This window comes from Capricornis sumatraensis, chromosome 17 (assembly GCF_032405125.1).
Source record: "Capricornis sumatraensis isolate serow.1 chromosome 17, serow.2, whole genome shotgun sequence".
Classification (NCBI taxonomy): domain Eukaryota; kingdom Metazoa; phylum Chordata; class Mammalia; order Artiodactyla; family Bovidae; genus Capricornis; species Capricornis sumatraensis.
The window spans coordinates 78,376,404-78,388,863 of NC_091085.1; the positions used below are offsets into that span (position 1 = coordinate 78,376,404).

The 12,460-nt window shown below is 58.0% G+C and overlaps 1 protein-coding gene across 1 annotated transcript in view; it reads right to left on the reverse strand.

Annotated features, from left to right (window-relative positions):
- Nucleotides 1–2,567: 2,567 nt before the first annotated feature.
- LOC138093592 (sodium/glucose cotransporter 1-like) overlaps nt 2,568–12,460 on the reverse strand; it is a 46,860-nt gene continuing 36,967 nt past the window's right edge. The window contains exons 12-15 of the mRNA XM_068989639.1: nt 8,655–8,823; nt 6,141–6,356; nt 4,852–4,951; nt 2,568–2,842 (exon numbers count right to left, since the gene is read on the reverse strand). Coding sequence (XP_068845740.1) covers nt 2,568–2,842; nt 4,852–4,951; nt 6,141–6,356; nt 8,655–8,823 — 760 coding nt within the window. The remainder of the gene's footprint in view (nt 2,843–4,851; nt 4,952–6,140; nt 6,357–8,654; nt 8,824–12,460) is intronic.

Below are 12,460 nucleotides of genomic sequence, written 5' to 3' on the forward strand. Positions count from 1 at the left end.
AGGGCAGCTACAAAGCCAGAAATACTGAGCCCCCCACTGCAAGCACTGAAGCCCACGTGTCCGAGGGCCTGGGCTCTGCGCAAGCGAAGCCACCCCAGGGAGAGGCCCCCACTCGCTGCAGCTAGAGAGAGCCCAGGCACGGCAGTAAGGGCCCGGCACAGCCAAAAATAAACATGGAAATAAAGCTTTGAAAACAGCAACATAGGGATAGAGGGAATTTCCTCACGATCACATCTGCAAGAACTCACTGCTAACATCACACTCGACCATGAGCTAACATCACACTCGACCGTGAGACGCTCGATGCTTTTCCTCCAAGACCGGGAGCAAGACAAGGACGTCCGCTGTCACCGCTCCAAACTCGACACTGTACCGGAGGTTCTAGCCGGGGCCGTTTAGGCAAGAGAATGAAATAAAAGGCATCCGGGTTGGAAAGAAGTTGTCCATACTTGCAGATTACATGATTTTATGTGTGAAAAAATTCCAAGGAATACACTTTAAAAATATAAGAATTAACAAATTCCACAAAGTTACAGGTTCCAAGATCAAGATACAATTTCTGTTTTTCTGCACCTGAGCAATGACCCATCTGAAAATGCAATTAAAATGAAGGGCAGGGGACAAGCAGAATCCATTGTGTATAAAATAAATAAGCTACAAGGATGTACTGTACAACACAGGAAATGCAAAACCAACCCTTTAATATAGACGGAGTGCGACCTTTAAACATTATGACTCACTGCGTTGCACACCCGTAACTTACCTAGTATTGTGTATCAACTGTATCTCAACTTTAAAAAAAGCCTCATTCACTGAAGCATCAAAAAGAATAAAATACCCAGGAATCAACTTGGACACGTGAAACTTGAGTGCTGAAGACCACATGCTGTTGAAAGAAATGGAAGGGGCCCTAAATGCCGGGAGGACGTCCCACGTTCACGGACCAGAAAGACCGGACGCAGTCAAGATGGCAAAGGGCGTCTTCACGCCACTCGGAGTCCGCGTGCCCCCCACGGAGCCCCGCCTCCTCCCGTGGCTGCTCCCGTCCTGCGTGTTCCAGCGCTGGGGCTGCGGCATGTGCTCAAGCTGGAGAGCCATTGCTGGGCCCTCCTTCCAGAAGCCCAGTGACCCGCGTCCTGTGACTTCTGCTTGCTGGCTTCCCTTGGTGCTGACTGGTTCCCCTGTCTTTTCTGCTGCTGACTTGCCTGGATTCCTCTAACAGCCTCCTGGTGGGTGTTCTCGCCTCCTTTTCACCTCCCCAGCAGCAGTCAGCACACCTGGTCCTATTCCTTCATGGCTGAAGCTCCCAGCGACTCAGCATCCCAAAGCATGTGAGGCCTGCAGGTTGGGCCCCTGCCCACGCCCGCCCTCCCCGCCCTCCCAGCTCTGCGCCCGGGCCTGCTCGCACCCTTGCCTCACCCGTCCTCCCACACCCTGCCACTGTCGCCCCGCTGGCTCGCTGACCTCTGCTTTAGTCGAGGGAGGCCTCTTCCCTGGGGCGCTCCTGCCGCTGTGAATGTGTGCGGAGGGCCCCCTTTACTGGGTTTCCTGACTGAGCTCAGTCTGCTGCCCTGTGAAGCGTGGCTGATCTGGTCCTTCCTCCTGGGCTGGTTCCACGGCTTGAAGGTGGTGACGGCCCCGGGCAGGGCACAGCGGGCCCCACACTCGGCGCTGCCCATCACCACCAGCGCTCCGCTCTGCTTCCCAAGACCACGAGTTCTGCCCATGACAGTTTCCCAGCAGTGCTGGGCACAGCAGGCACTCAGACACGTCAGCTGAAGGACTGGACGGGCGGAGATGGGCTGGTTCTGACCGCACCTTCAGAGGGTGAGCTCGCAATGCTTGTGGGCCTCCCCCAAATCCCTCTGACGTATCTGAGACTTTTTCTAAAGACTCGAATCATTTATTCTGGTCTGAGAAGAAGAAAGAGGACGGGGTGGCTGAGGACGCCCCTGCAAAGACACAGCCCAAGAATGGCCTCAACCCGACCGCTAAGGGGATCCAGCCCAGGGCTCGACTCCCAGTAGCAGGCAGACTGGGAGGCGCTAGGCGGAGCTCGGCAAGGAGGGACGCTTCCTCTCCGTCTGTCCCTGAGAGGCGCAGCCAGACAGAAGCGGGCTGCAGGGAGGCCTGGTCCTCAGGCAGGGAGCAGCTCAGCCCACCACCATCCAGGCGGCTGCCAATGCCTCTGTCCATGGAAGCCCTGGCCTGTGTGACCTTTGGCGGTGGGCTCAGCCCGTGGGTGGGCATCTTTGCCAGCAGCTGTACCTTTCCAGAGGAGAGAACACTGCCAATGGAGGTGGGCACGGGAAGGAAATGGTGGCAGCGGACGCAGGCAAGGCTCCCAAGGATATCAAGAGATAAAGCGCCGGAGTTAGCGTGGAAGCCAGTGTCCGTGCGGCGGGGCGGTCTGTAGGGAGTGGCTCAGCGAGCAGAGGACAGGCGTGCTCACCGGTGCCCTCGCCGCCCGCGGGCCGCAGCCCTGGGGCTCGGGGCGCACGCTCGGCGGAGTGGCCCGGCGCCTCGTCCGTGGGCCGCCCCGGGACGTGCCCGCCCCCGCGCGGCGGTTAGTAGAAGTAGACGTGGCAGAGGCCCGTGAGCAGCAGCAGGAGGAGCCCGCAGAGGCCGAGCACCTTGCTCCAGAGGAGCTGCTCCTCCAGCGCCTCCTGCTGCTCCGTCCCTCCTGACGTGGCGCCGTGCGCTGTGCCTTCAAGCACGTCATCCTGCTCCGTCTCAGGCACGACCACCTCTTCCGGGGCCAGCTTGGGGCTGGGCAGCAACTCCAGGCCACAGAACACGTCCCAGGCCTTCCAGAGGCAGCCCCTGTCCTCTACGAACATGTCTGGAACCGAGGGGATGGGCAGGGTCAGGAGGCCGGCACACAGGAGGGGTCTTCCCAGGGTCTGGCGTCTCGTGGGGAGCCCCGAAGGGAGGCCGGTGGCCCGGCTCCCGGTGCGGACAGCAAGCCTCAGCCCTGGCTGCCCTGGTAGGGGCGCCTCCCACCAGCCTCGGGGGCACGGAGAGGGGCCGGGGGCCACGATCGCCTGGCATCAGCAGAGACTTTGGTCAGTCCAGAGCCCGGCTGGCACAGGGCAGGCCTCCCCTGCGGGCCCACACTGAGCCCAGCTCTGCAGGTCCAGGGTGAGAGGCTGCGCCTCGGAGGACAGAAGAGCCCTGCTGCCCTGCTCTCTCTGCTTAGCAGCCCTGGGAGTGTCTTCTCCAGGTAGCACCAGCCTCACGGCCCGACCCGAGGACCTTCTGGGTCCTTGGAAGGGGAACTGGTGGTTTTCTCCAGGAGCGGGGGGAAGCCCAGGAATTATAGGCAAATTTCCACCCGTATCTCTGGGCCAAATCAGTGAAACGCCTCCCTCTGGGGCTTGGCCTGCCTCCGGCGTCTGGCAGTACGGCCCGCCCAGGCCAGCACCACGGCCAGCTCCACGCGCACGCGGCTGGGAACAGTGCCCTCCCTGATGACAAGCAGTGTGTCCAGCAGTGCGTGCGACCCGCTCTGCGTCTCCTCCCCTTGGGCAGCGGCCGCACCCGATGGGTCCCGAGGCTGAGGCAGCACCTGGGCTTGTGGAACTCACCAGCCGCTGCTGCTGGGGCCTGTGTCACGGGGGAGGGGCCGCCGCCGGGGACCCCAGAGACGAGGCCTGGCCTCTCAGATGCCGCTGTCAGCTGCCAGGCCCAGAGGGCTGACCCACCACGTGGCCACAGCCCAAGGGCTGTATGAAGGGAGGTGGGACAGGCCAGTAGCCGAGAGCGTGTGCTCTAGAGTCAGCCCGCCTGTGCCCAACCTCCCCAGCCCCACCACCGCTGGGTCATGTGCGAGCCGGGGCCCCACCACCGCTGGGTCGTGTGAGAGCCGGGGCAGACACTTCCTGGGTGGGGCCGCAGTCTCCCCGTCTCTGAACTGGGACGATAATGGCCCCGTCACACCCAGCGGCTGGCACATCCCCTGTGCACGGCAGGTGTGCACAGCGTCATCATGGTCATCCACCCACGACTGAGGACAGGACTTCCAGGGGCCCCAAGGACAGGCCTTGCACACTGGCCCTGACGGGCAGCTTCCCCCGTCCCCCAGGGAGAGTGCTCCCGAGAGCGTGGCACCCTCCAGAGACCCGGGGCCGCCTGGCTGTGGGTGTCAGGAGAGGGCCCCTGGCAGCAGTGGAGGCGGGGCCCCAGGACGATGTCCCCAAGACATGCCTGCCACAGCGCCCCCTCCACACCCCCGCCCCCGTCCCTTGCTGCAGACTCAGGACTAATCCTGTTAGGCTTTCATCCCGCTTGCATCAGAGCTTCAGGAGGTGCAGGCGCCCTCCCCACGGCCCCACACGCCTCTCTGGCCCCCTGCTGAGCGCTTTCCCCCGGGCCTCCTGGAGACCCCGACCCAAGCCTCTCCTGGACACTCTCGCTGCTGGGACTGAGACTCAGGTGTCCATAGAGGCGTCCCTGGCGCCCTCGCGGGGGCAGCTGCCCACTGCTCCTTGAGGACAATGCCTGCCTGCTCCCAGGAGCCTCTGGCTTGAACCGCTGTGAGAGGTGCCGCGACCCGCTGTCCCTCCCCCGACCCCGTCCTGGGGCACACGGTAATCCGTGCATCCCTCCCGCCCCACCGCAGACACTTCTAGGTTGCCAGACACTTCTGGTTCTCTGCCCTTAGCTTTGGGCCAGACCCTCCCCTCCTCCCCCTGCACGTGCTGACACCTCCCACCTCCATATTCCTGGGCCAGAACCCCAGAGAGGGGTCTCAGAGGGCCCCACCACGGGGCCTCCACCTCGAGGCGCAGACCGCGGGCTTGGGGGCGGGAGCAGGCCCCTCCGGTCACTGGCTTCCGGCTTCCCTCTCACCTGGCTCTGCCTGGGGCTCGGGGCTCTTCACCTCTGTGTCCTCGTCCAGGTCCACCCTCTCTTCCTGGCTGTTCCGCAAACTCCAACAGAGGCGGTGGAGCTGAGGGGAGACAAGGGGCCTGTCACCACCAGGGCCCTGCCGTCGGGCTTACGGCGTCAGAGCTGGGCCCCAGGGTCTCCAGGGGCTGAAAAGAGGTGTGGTCACTGGTTCCAACAAGGGAGGAAGGGAGGGGTGGGGTGGTGAAAGCGTGGTGCTCGGGAACCCCAGGTCTCAGTTCTGGCCTCGCAAAGGGCGAGCTCAGTGTCCTGGGCTGGACACTGTGGGTACGAGGCACACCTCAGTACCAGAAGGCAACTGAGGTCCAGGAAGCTGTGCCCTCCAGGCTGGGAGAAGCGGCCCCTCACCCCTGGTCTGCTGCTCCTGGGTCACCCACAGGGCGGACCCAGGGGCTGATTTCCTGCCGGAAGAACCTCCTGGCTGTCAGAGACAAGCGCTCACGCACAGCCCAGGGCAGGCTTGGCCTGCCTCATCTTGGTACCCAGTGGCCTGGCCCCAGCAGGGCTCAGCCACTCACACTCAGCAGGTGTCTGCAGGTGCAGAAAGCCGGCCCAGCTCTCGTCCAGACCCAGGGGGAGGGGCCTTGTGAGGCCCCTCCCCCGGAGCGCCTCCTCCTGTTTCTCACCCTGGACACCCAGGGCCCTCCCTGCTGGCCTCCAGCTCAGCCAAGCCCTGGGCAGCCCTGCTAGGCCCTCTGGCCACGCCCTTGCGGGTGACACGCCGGCGTCTGCTCAGGCCCAGCAGGGCCGCTGGCTGGTCTTGGAGTCAGGGACAAGTGACCACACTCCTCTGAGCCCAGGCATTTTATATTCCAACTAGAGTAGCAGACACCTCCTCCTGGGCAGGGCAAGTGGCTGGGGCGTGCGGGCCGCTGGCCACAGCTCTGCGGGCAGTACCGCCCCCCCCACCCCCACCAGCACCCCCACTGGCCAGGCCAGCAGCCAGGATGACCCTGCTTACATTAACTCACACCAGAGTGAGTGACCTCAGCGCTTCACAGAAAATTTGTGTTTTAAAACTCAAACATCTCACTCTCGGTGAATACCTCATTGGAAGACTGCCTTTTAGTTCGGCTCTGTGCTTAAGGCACGGAGGTCACTTGCCTATTTCTGACCCGTATGTCACCCCGACTCCCAGCCCTCCGGCTTCTCTTCAGCTGCTTTTCTCCCAGGCTGCTCCCAGGACGTAGGGGCCGCAGGCCGACCCGGAGCACGCCCGCCGCAGCACTCACGTGTTTGTCTGGAATCGGCACGGTGAACATGGAGACGCCCAGGACGGTGAGGAGGCTGACGGTGAAGAGGACCGCGGCAAAGCAGAGGTAGTGCACGCCGCAGATGACCCGGGGGCACCTCCTGTTCTCGGAGCAGCTCCAGGGCCCGTAGGCAAACTCGGTCAGCATGCGAACGGAGCCGATCACAAGGCCGCTGGCCAGCCCCCAGAAGGCGCCCTGGCAGAGGAGGGGCCCGAGTCACCGGGAGCAAGGCGGCACTGAGCCGAGTCGCCCGGTTCCGGAGCTGAACCCGGCACGGCAAGGGCTGCACACACCTCACAGAGCCGTCTCGGCACCGGGAGACAACACCACCCGGGGCAGAACAAAGACCCGAGCGGGGCGCACACTCTACCAAATCCGTCAGAGAACTCAGGGAGTACTGGAGACACGTCTAAGTCAGATGATGAGGACGCATCCCAAACAGTGTCCGAGAAGACCTCAGTCTCGCCTGCTGCGGTGGGGGCACCTCCATCTCCCCGGCTACTCAGGCGCAGACCCCAGGAGTCATCCCTGGCTCCTCCTCTGTCCACCCTGCCCTGGCACCGATCCATCAGCAAGTCAGGCTGTCATTTCCACGGAGACCACCTCCGTCGCGATCATCTGCTGTCTCTCACACGGGGACGCCCTTCTGGTCTCTGCTCGCCCGCAGTCCGCGGAGCCCGCGTGAGCTCTTTGAAGCGCGGGTCAGGGAGCGCCCTGCCTCTGCGGAAGCCCTGGTGGCCCTCCTGGCCGCCCTGAGCAGCAAGGCTCGGCGGCTCAGCTGACCTCACCTGGCTCCGCCCTCCCGTCAGCCCCCTCTGGCCACCAGGCATGCCCGCCCCGTCTGCCCGGCCTCTGCACGTGCCCTTCTCTCTGCCCTGGTCTCTCCCCAGACCTTGGTGGTTCCGGCTCACCCTTCAGGACTCTGGCTGCAGGCCACCTTCTTAGGAGAAATCTCCCGCTGCCCTGGCTGGTGCCCTTGTGCCCCACGCCCTGCCCCAGCGTCTGCCCTGCTCACCTCCATGATACCTGTTTACTTTCCCCCCTTCTTTACTCTTAGGCAGCACTACTCCACTCCCAGAAATCTTATCTGCTCGCTGGGTATCATCTGTCTCCTCCGCCGAGACACTGCACTCCTCAGCGTAAGGACTTCGACTTGGGCTTGGGGCCAGGCTCAGGGAGGCTGGATGTCGGAGGAGGAGAGGACGCAGTGTGTGTGGGGAGAGCCCTGGAGAAAGAGCTGGAGCCAAAGGCCGGGTGAGCGGTCCACAGGCCCCATTTACTGAAGGAGACGTGCAGGAAAGGGCAGACCAAGCAGCAGATGAGGGTGAGGGAGACGCCTGGAGACGTCCTCTAGGCCAAGGAAGGGACCCACAAGATGCTGTGACCTTGGACCAGGGCAGCCGGACAGCCACTGACAAGCTCCCCAACCTCCCTCGGTAGCAGGCCCCAACACCCCGAGAGTGACTCAGAGGTGGGAGGCAGGTCGTCCTGGCCGCCTGCTCCTCCTGCCCACACCGCTCCCAAGCAAGCACAGGGAGGAGGATTTCCGGAGCCCAGATGCCCCCTCACCCCATTCTCGGTGCTAAACTGAGTCCTGGTGAGCGGAGCCGTGGCTTGGTGGTAAAGAATCCACGCCAACGCACGAGACTCAGGCCTCGTGTGGGTTCGATCCCTAGGCTGGGAAGATCTCCTGGAGTAGGAAATGGCAACCTACTGCAGTATTTTTGTCTGGAAAATCCCATGGACAGAGGAGCCTGGTGGGCTACAGTCCAAGGGGGTCGCAAAGAATCAGACAGGACTGAGTGACTGAGCGTGCGCCCACGAGCTGAGCAGAGCAGGAAGCAGTAGCCAGCTGGCCTGGAGGACTGAGCCTGGCCTGAGCCTGCAGGAGCCAGCAGCCAGATGGAGGTGGACGAAGACTCTCACGGCAAAGCAAAGACTCCGTGGGGAAGGAGAGGGGCTGCAGAGGGCAGGGGACAGGCAGTCAGCACCGCACGTGACCAGCAGCGGCCGGGCCCAGGGGCTGCGTGCGGAGAGGCCAGGGCCGGTGGGCAGGCAGGAGCCAGGTCTCAGGGGCGCTGAGCTCAGAACGTGTGCAAGGCAGGAGAGACAGGTCAGGCTGTGACTCCACTAACCAGTGAAAACGCTCTGGCACACCGTGCTTCCAGTCTTAAGGGTGAGATGGTCAAATGGTTAGCTGGGATCTTTCTCTATCTAGTTCTACGTGTGGTGGGGGAGACGGTCTTCGTGCAGGGAAGGTGGTAGGAGCCCGGGACTGACCATCCCCCCGAGCGTCCAACATCTCTGAGCAGGAAAGCATCCTCCTGCAGAGACCAACAGCAGAGGGCCCGCCTGTGGCCAGACAAGCGTGCAGGAGGGCCCCATGCGCGCTGCACCACGCATGGCACAGCTGGAGGTGGACGGCCGTGGGAGTGCGGAGGACGGATCAGAGGCTGCCTCCCGCCAGCCCACCCTGCTGTGTGAGCCACCTACCTGCTCAGTGACTCTCTTGCAAAATATGGCCAGCAGGAACACGGCAGCCACGGGGGGCGTCAGGCAGCTCAGCACCGAGTGCATATACTCAAACAGCTGCTCCCTGTGGGCCACTTGCAGAGCAGGGACCCAGGCGATGGAGACAGCGAGCAAGACTATAACGAAAAACCTGGAAGTGAAACCGAAAGTCAACAACAGCTTGATGAGTTTTTGTTTTTTTTTTTTTAACCTGCCAATAAAATATCTGCAAACCATAAGCTATGAGCTCGTCCTGATTACGCCTCAGGTCAAACTCGGACGCCTGTTCCTGAAGTGTGGCAGAGACAGCCACACCCCTACACCCTGACAGGGCCCGAGGGTTCCTAAAACCCCTTCAACTTCTGGACTGGATCGTGGGTAGATTTCCATCACATTTGGAGGGTGCGTCTTGAGGTGGTCATGCTTAAAATATACAATACATGGAGAATGTTACTTTCTTGAGGGATAACACATTTCTACACATTTCAAATGGAGCAGTGATGCGCCTGGCTTTAGATTGGTGTCGGCTCCCTTAAGCCCTCGGCTGCTCACGCCGGAAAACTGCCCAACAGTCCACAACGAGCAACCGAGCAACCGGTGAAAGACAGAAAAGGCTGAGCACAGATTCCATTGCCTGCAGAGGGAACCGCCTAGGGCTTTCCACTGAAACCCCTGAAGAGCCATGCCTTGGAAGCAGAGAGCGTGTCTGGGACTAAGAATTCATGATAGGACTAGAGAAAACTGACACGGAGGCGCTCTAACCAAGCATAAGCGCCAGGCCCTCTGCGTCAGCCGGGAGGGGCGGGGCGGGGACGGAGATGGGAGGGACGCTCACAAGGGAGGGGAGGTGTGCACGCCTCTGCCTGATTCATGCTGAGCTTTGACAGAAAACAACAAAATTCTGTAAAGCAATTATCCTTCAATAAAAAATAAATTAATCAAAAAAAACAGGCCTCCTTAAGTTCAAGGGAATCAGCTAGGAATTTACCTGCATACTTGAACAAAAGCCAATATTCTTCAGAGGAACATGATCCAGAATTCCTATTATCTACAATGTTAAGTATATAATAAGCTTTTCTAGGAATGGGGAGAAGTAAGAAAATGTAACCTATAGTCAAGGAAAACAGAGGTCAATAGAAATCAACCCCAAGATGGTTCAGGTATTAAAATGACCAAAGACTTCAAAGCAACTACTACAGTTATCAGAAAGGGTTCAGAGGAAATTAGAGTTACGAGCGGGCAGATGGGAAATCAAGACAGAAAATGGAATACTAGAAAAAAGTTTTAAAACAAACCAAACAGATACTCCAGAACTAGAATTCCAGTTGAAAATACGAAATGAAAAACTCACAGGTTGGCCTTAACAGTAGATTGGAAATGGCAGAAGAAAGGGCCAATATCCTCAAGGGAGACTGATAAAAATGGAAACTGAAGAACGCAGAGGAAAAAAATTTTAAAATAAATAGTGCCTCAGTGAGCTGTGGGACAATATCAAACAGCTAATATGTGTGTAAGCAGAAGAGGGACGCAGCAGACAGATATGCAGAGAGATAATGGTCAACGATTTCCCAGACCTGGTGAAAAACATTAATTTACAGATTAAGAATTTCAGCAAAACCCAACCAGCACACCCATAACAAAACTGTCGAAAACCAAAAATGCAGGGAAAGTTGTAAACGCACAGGAAAGAAGGCGCGTTACGTACACAGAGCAGCGCTAGGAATTACAGACGACCGCTAATCGGAGAGGAGGAGCTCGGCAGCCTCGGCAGCAGTGACAGCAGGCTTGAAGACGGACAGAGGGCCTGACAGACGCTCTCCCGAAGATGTTCAAATGGCCAACAGGCACACCAAAAGGCGCTCACCACCACTAACCAGGCAAAGGCAAAAAACTGCAACGAGATACCATCTCATACCCGTTAGAACAGCTGCCGTCAAAAAGACGAGAGATGGCAAGCGCGGTGAGGAGGTGGAGAAGAGGGGGCGCTGCGGGCTGCTGCTGGGAGTGAATACTGCTGCAGCCACTATGGAAACCAGGATGGAGGTTCCTCGAGAGACTGAAGACAGAGCCACAGCTCAGGTCAGCTCACTCACTCGCTCAGGCGCGTCTGACTCTGTGCGACCCCATGGACGGCAGCACGCCAGGCCTTCCTGTCCATCACCAGCTCCCAGAGCGCACTCACGCTCACGTCCTTCGGGTCGGTGATGCCATCCAACCATCTCAGCCTCTGTCATCCCCTTCTCCTCCTGCCTTCAATCTTTCCCAGCGTCAGGGTCTTTTCCAAGGAGTCAGTTCTTCGCATCAGGTGGCCAAAGTACTGGAGTTTCAGCTTCAGCATCAGTCCTTCCAATGAACATTCACAATTTCCTTTAGGACTGACCGGTTTGATCTCCTTGCAGTCCAAAGGATTCTAGAGTCTTCTCCAACACCACAGTTCAAAAGCATCCATTCTTCAGCGCTCAGCTTTCTTTATAGTCCAACTCTCACATCCATACCCAACTACTAGAAAAACCATAGCCTTGACTAGACGGACCTTTGTCAGCAAACTAATGTCTCTTTTTAATATGCTGTCTAGGTTGGTCATAGCTTTTCTTCCAAGGAGCAAGTGTCTTTTAATTTCAGGGCTGAAGTCACCATCTGCAGTGATTTGGAGCCCCCCAAAAATAAACTCTTTCACTGTTTCCACTGTTTCTCATCTATTTGCCATGAAGTGGTGGGACTAGATGCCATGATCTTAGTTTTCTGAATGATGAGCTTTAAGCCAACTTTTTCCACTCTCTTCTTTCATTTTCATGAAGAGGCTCTTCTTCACTTTCTGCCAGAAGGGTGGTGTCAGCTGCATATCTGAGGTTATTGATATTTCTCCCGGCAATCTTGATTCCAGCGTGTGTTTCTTCCAGTCCAGCATTTCTCATGACGTCCTCTGCATAGAAGTTAAATAAGCAGGGTGACAATATACCGCCTTGACGTACTCCTTTTCCTATCTGGAACCAGTCTGTTGTTCCATGTCCAGTTCTAACTGTTGCTTCCTGACCTGCATACAGGTTTCTCAAGAGGCAGGTCAGGTGGTCTGGTATTCCCATCTCTTTCAGAATTTTCCACAGTTGATTGTGATCCACACAGTCAAAGGCTTTGGCATAGTCAATAAAGCAGAAATAGATATTTTTCTGGAACTCTCTTCCTTTTTCGATGATCCAACAGATGTTGGCAATTTGATCTCTGGTTCCTCTGCCTTGTCTAAATCCCACTTGAACATCTGGAAGTTCATGGTTCACACACTGTTGAAGCCTGGCTTGGAGAATTTTGAGCGGGACTTTGCTAGCGTGTGAGACGAGTGTAAACATGTGGTAGTGTGAGCATTCTTTGGCATTGCCCCTCTTTAGGATTGGAATGAAAACTGACCTTTTCCAGTCATGTAGCCATTGCTGAGTTTTGCAAAATTTGATGGCACATTGAGTGCAGCACTTTAACAGCATCATCTTTTAGGATTTGAAATAGCTCAACTCGAATTTCATCACCTCCACTAGCTCTGTTCATAGTGATGCTTCCCAAGGCCCACTTGACTTCACATTCCAGGATGTCTGGCTCTGGGTGAGTGATCAGACAATTGTAGTTATCTGGGTCATTAAGATCTTTTTTGTATAGTTCCTCTGAGCATTCTTGCCACCTCTTCTTAATATCTTTTGCTTCTGTTAAGTCCATACCATTTCTGTCCTTTATTGTGCCCATCTTTGCATGAAATACCACGTGACCTGGCAATTCCACTTCTGGGTATATATCGAAAGGAA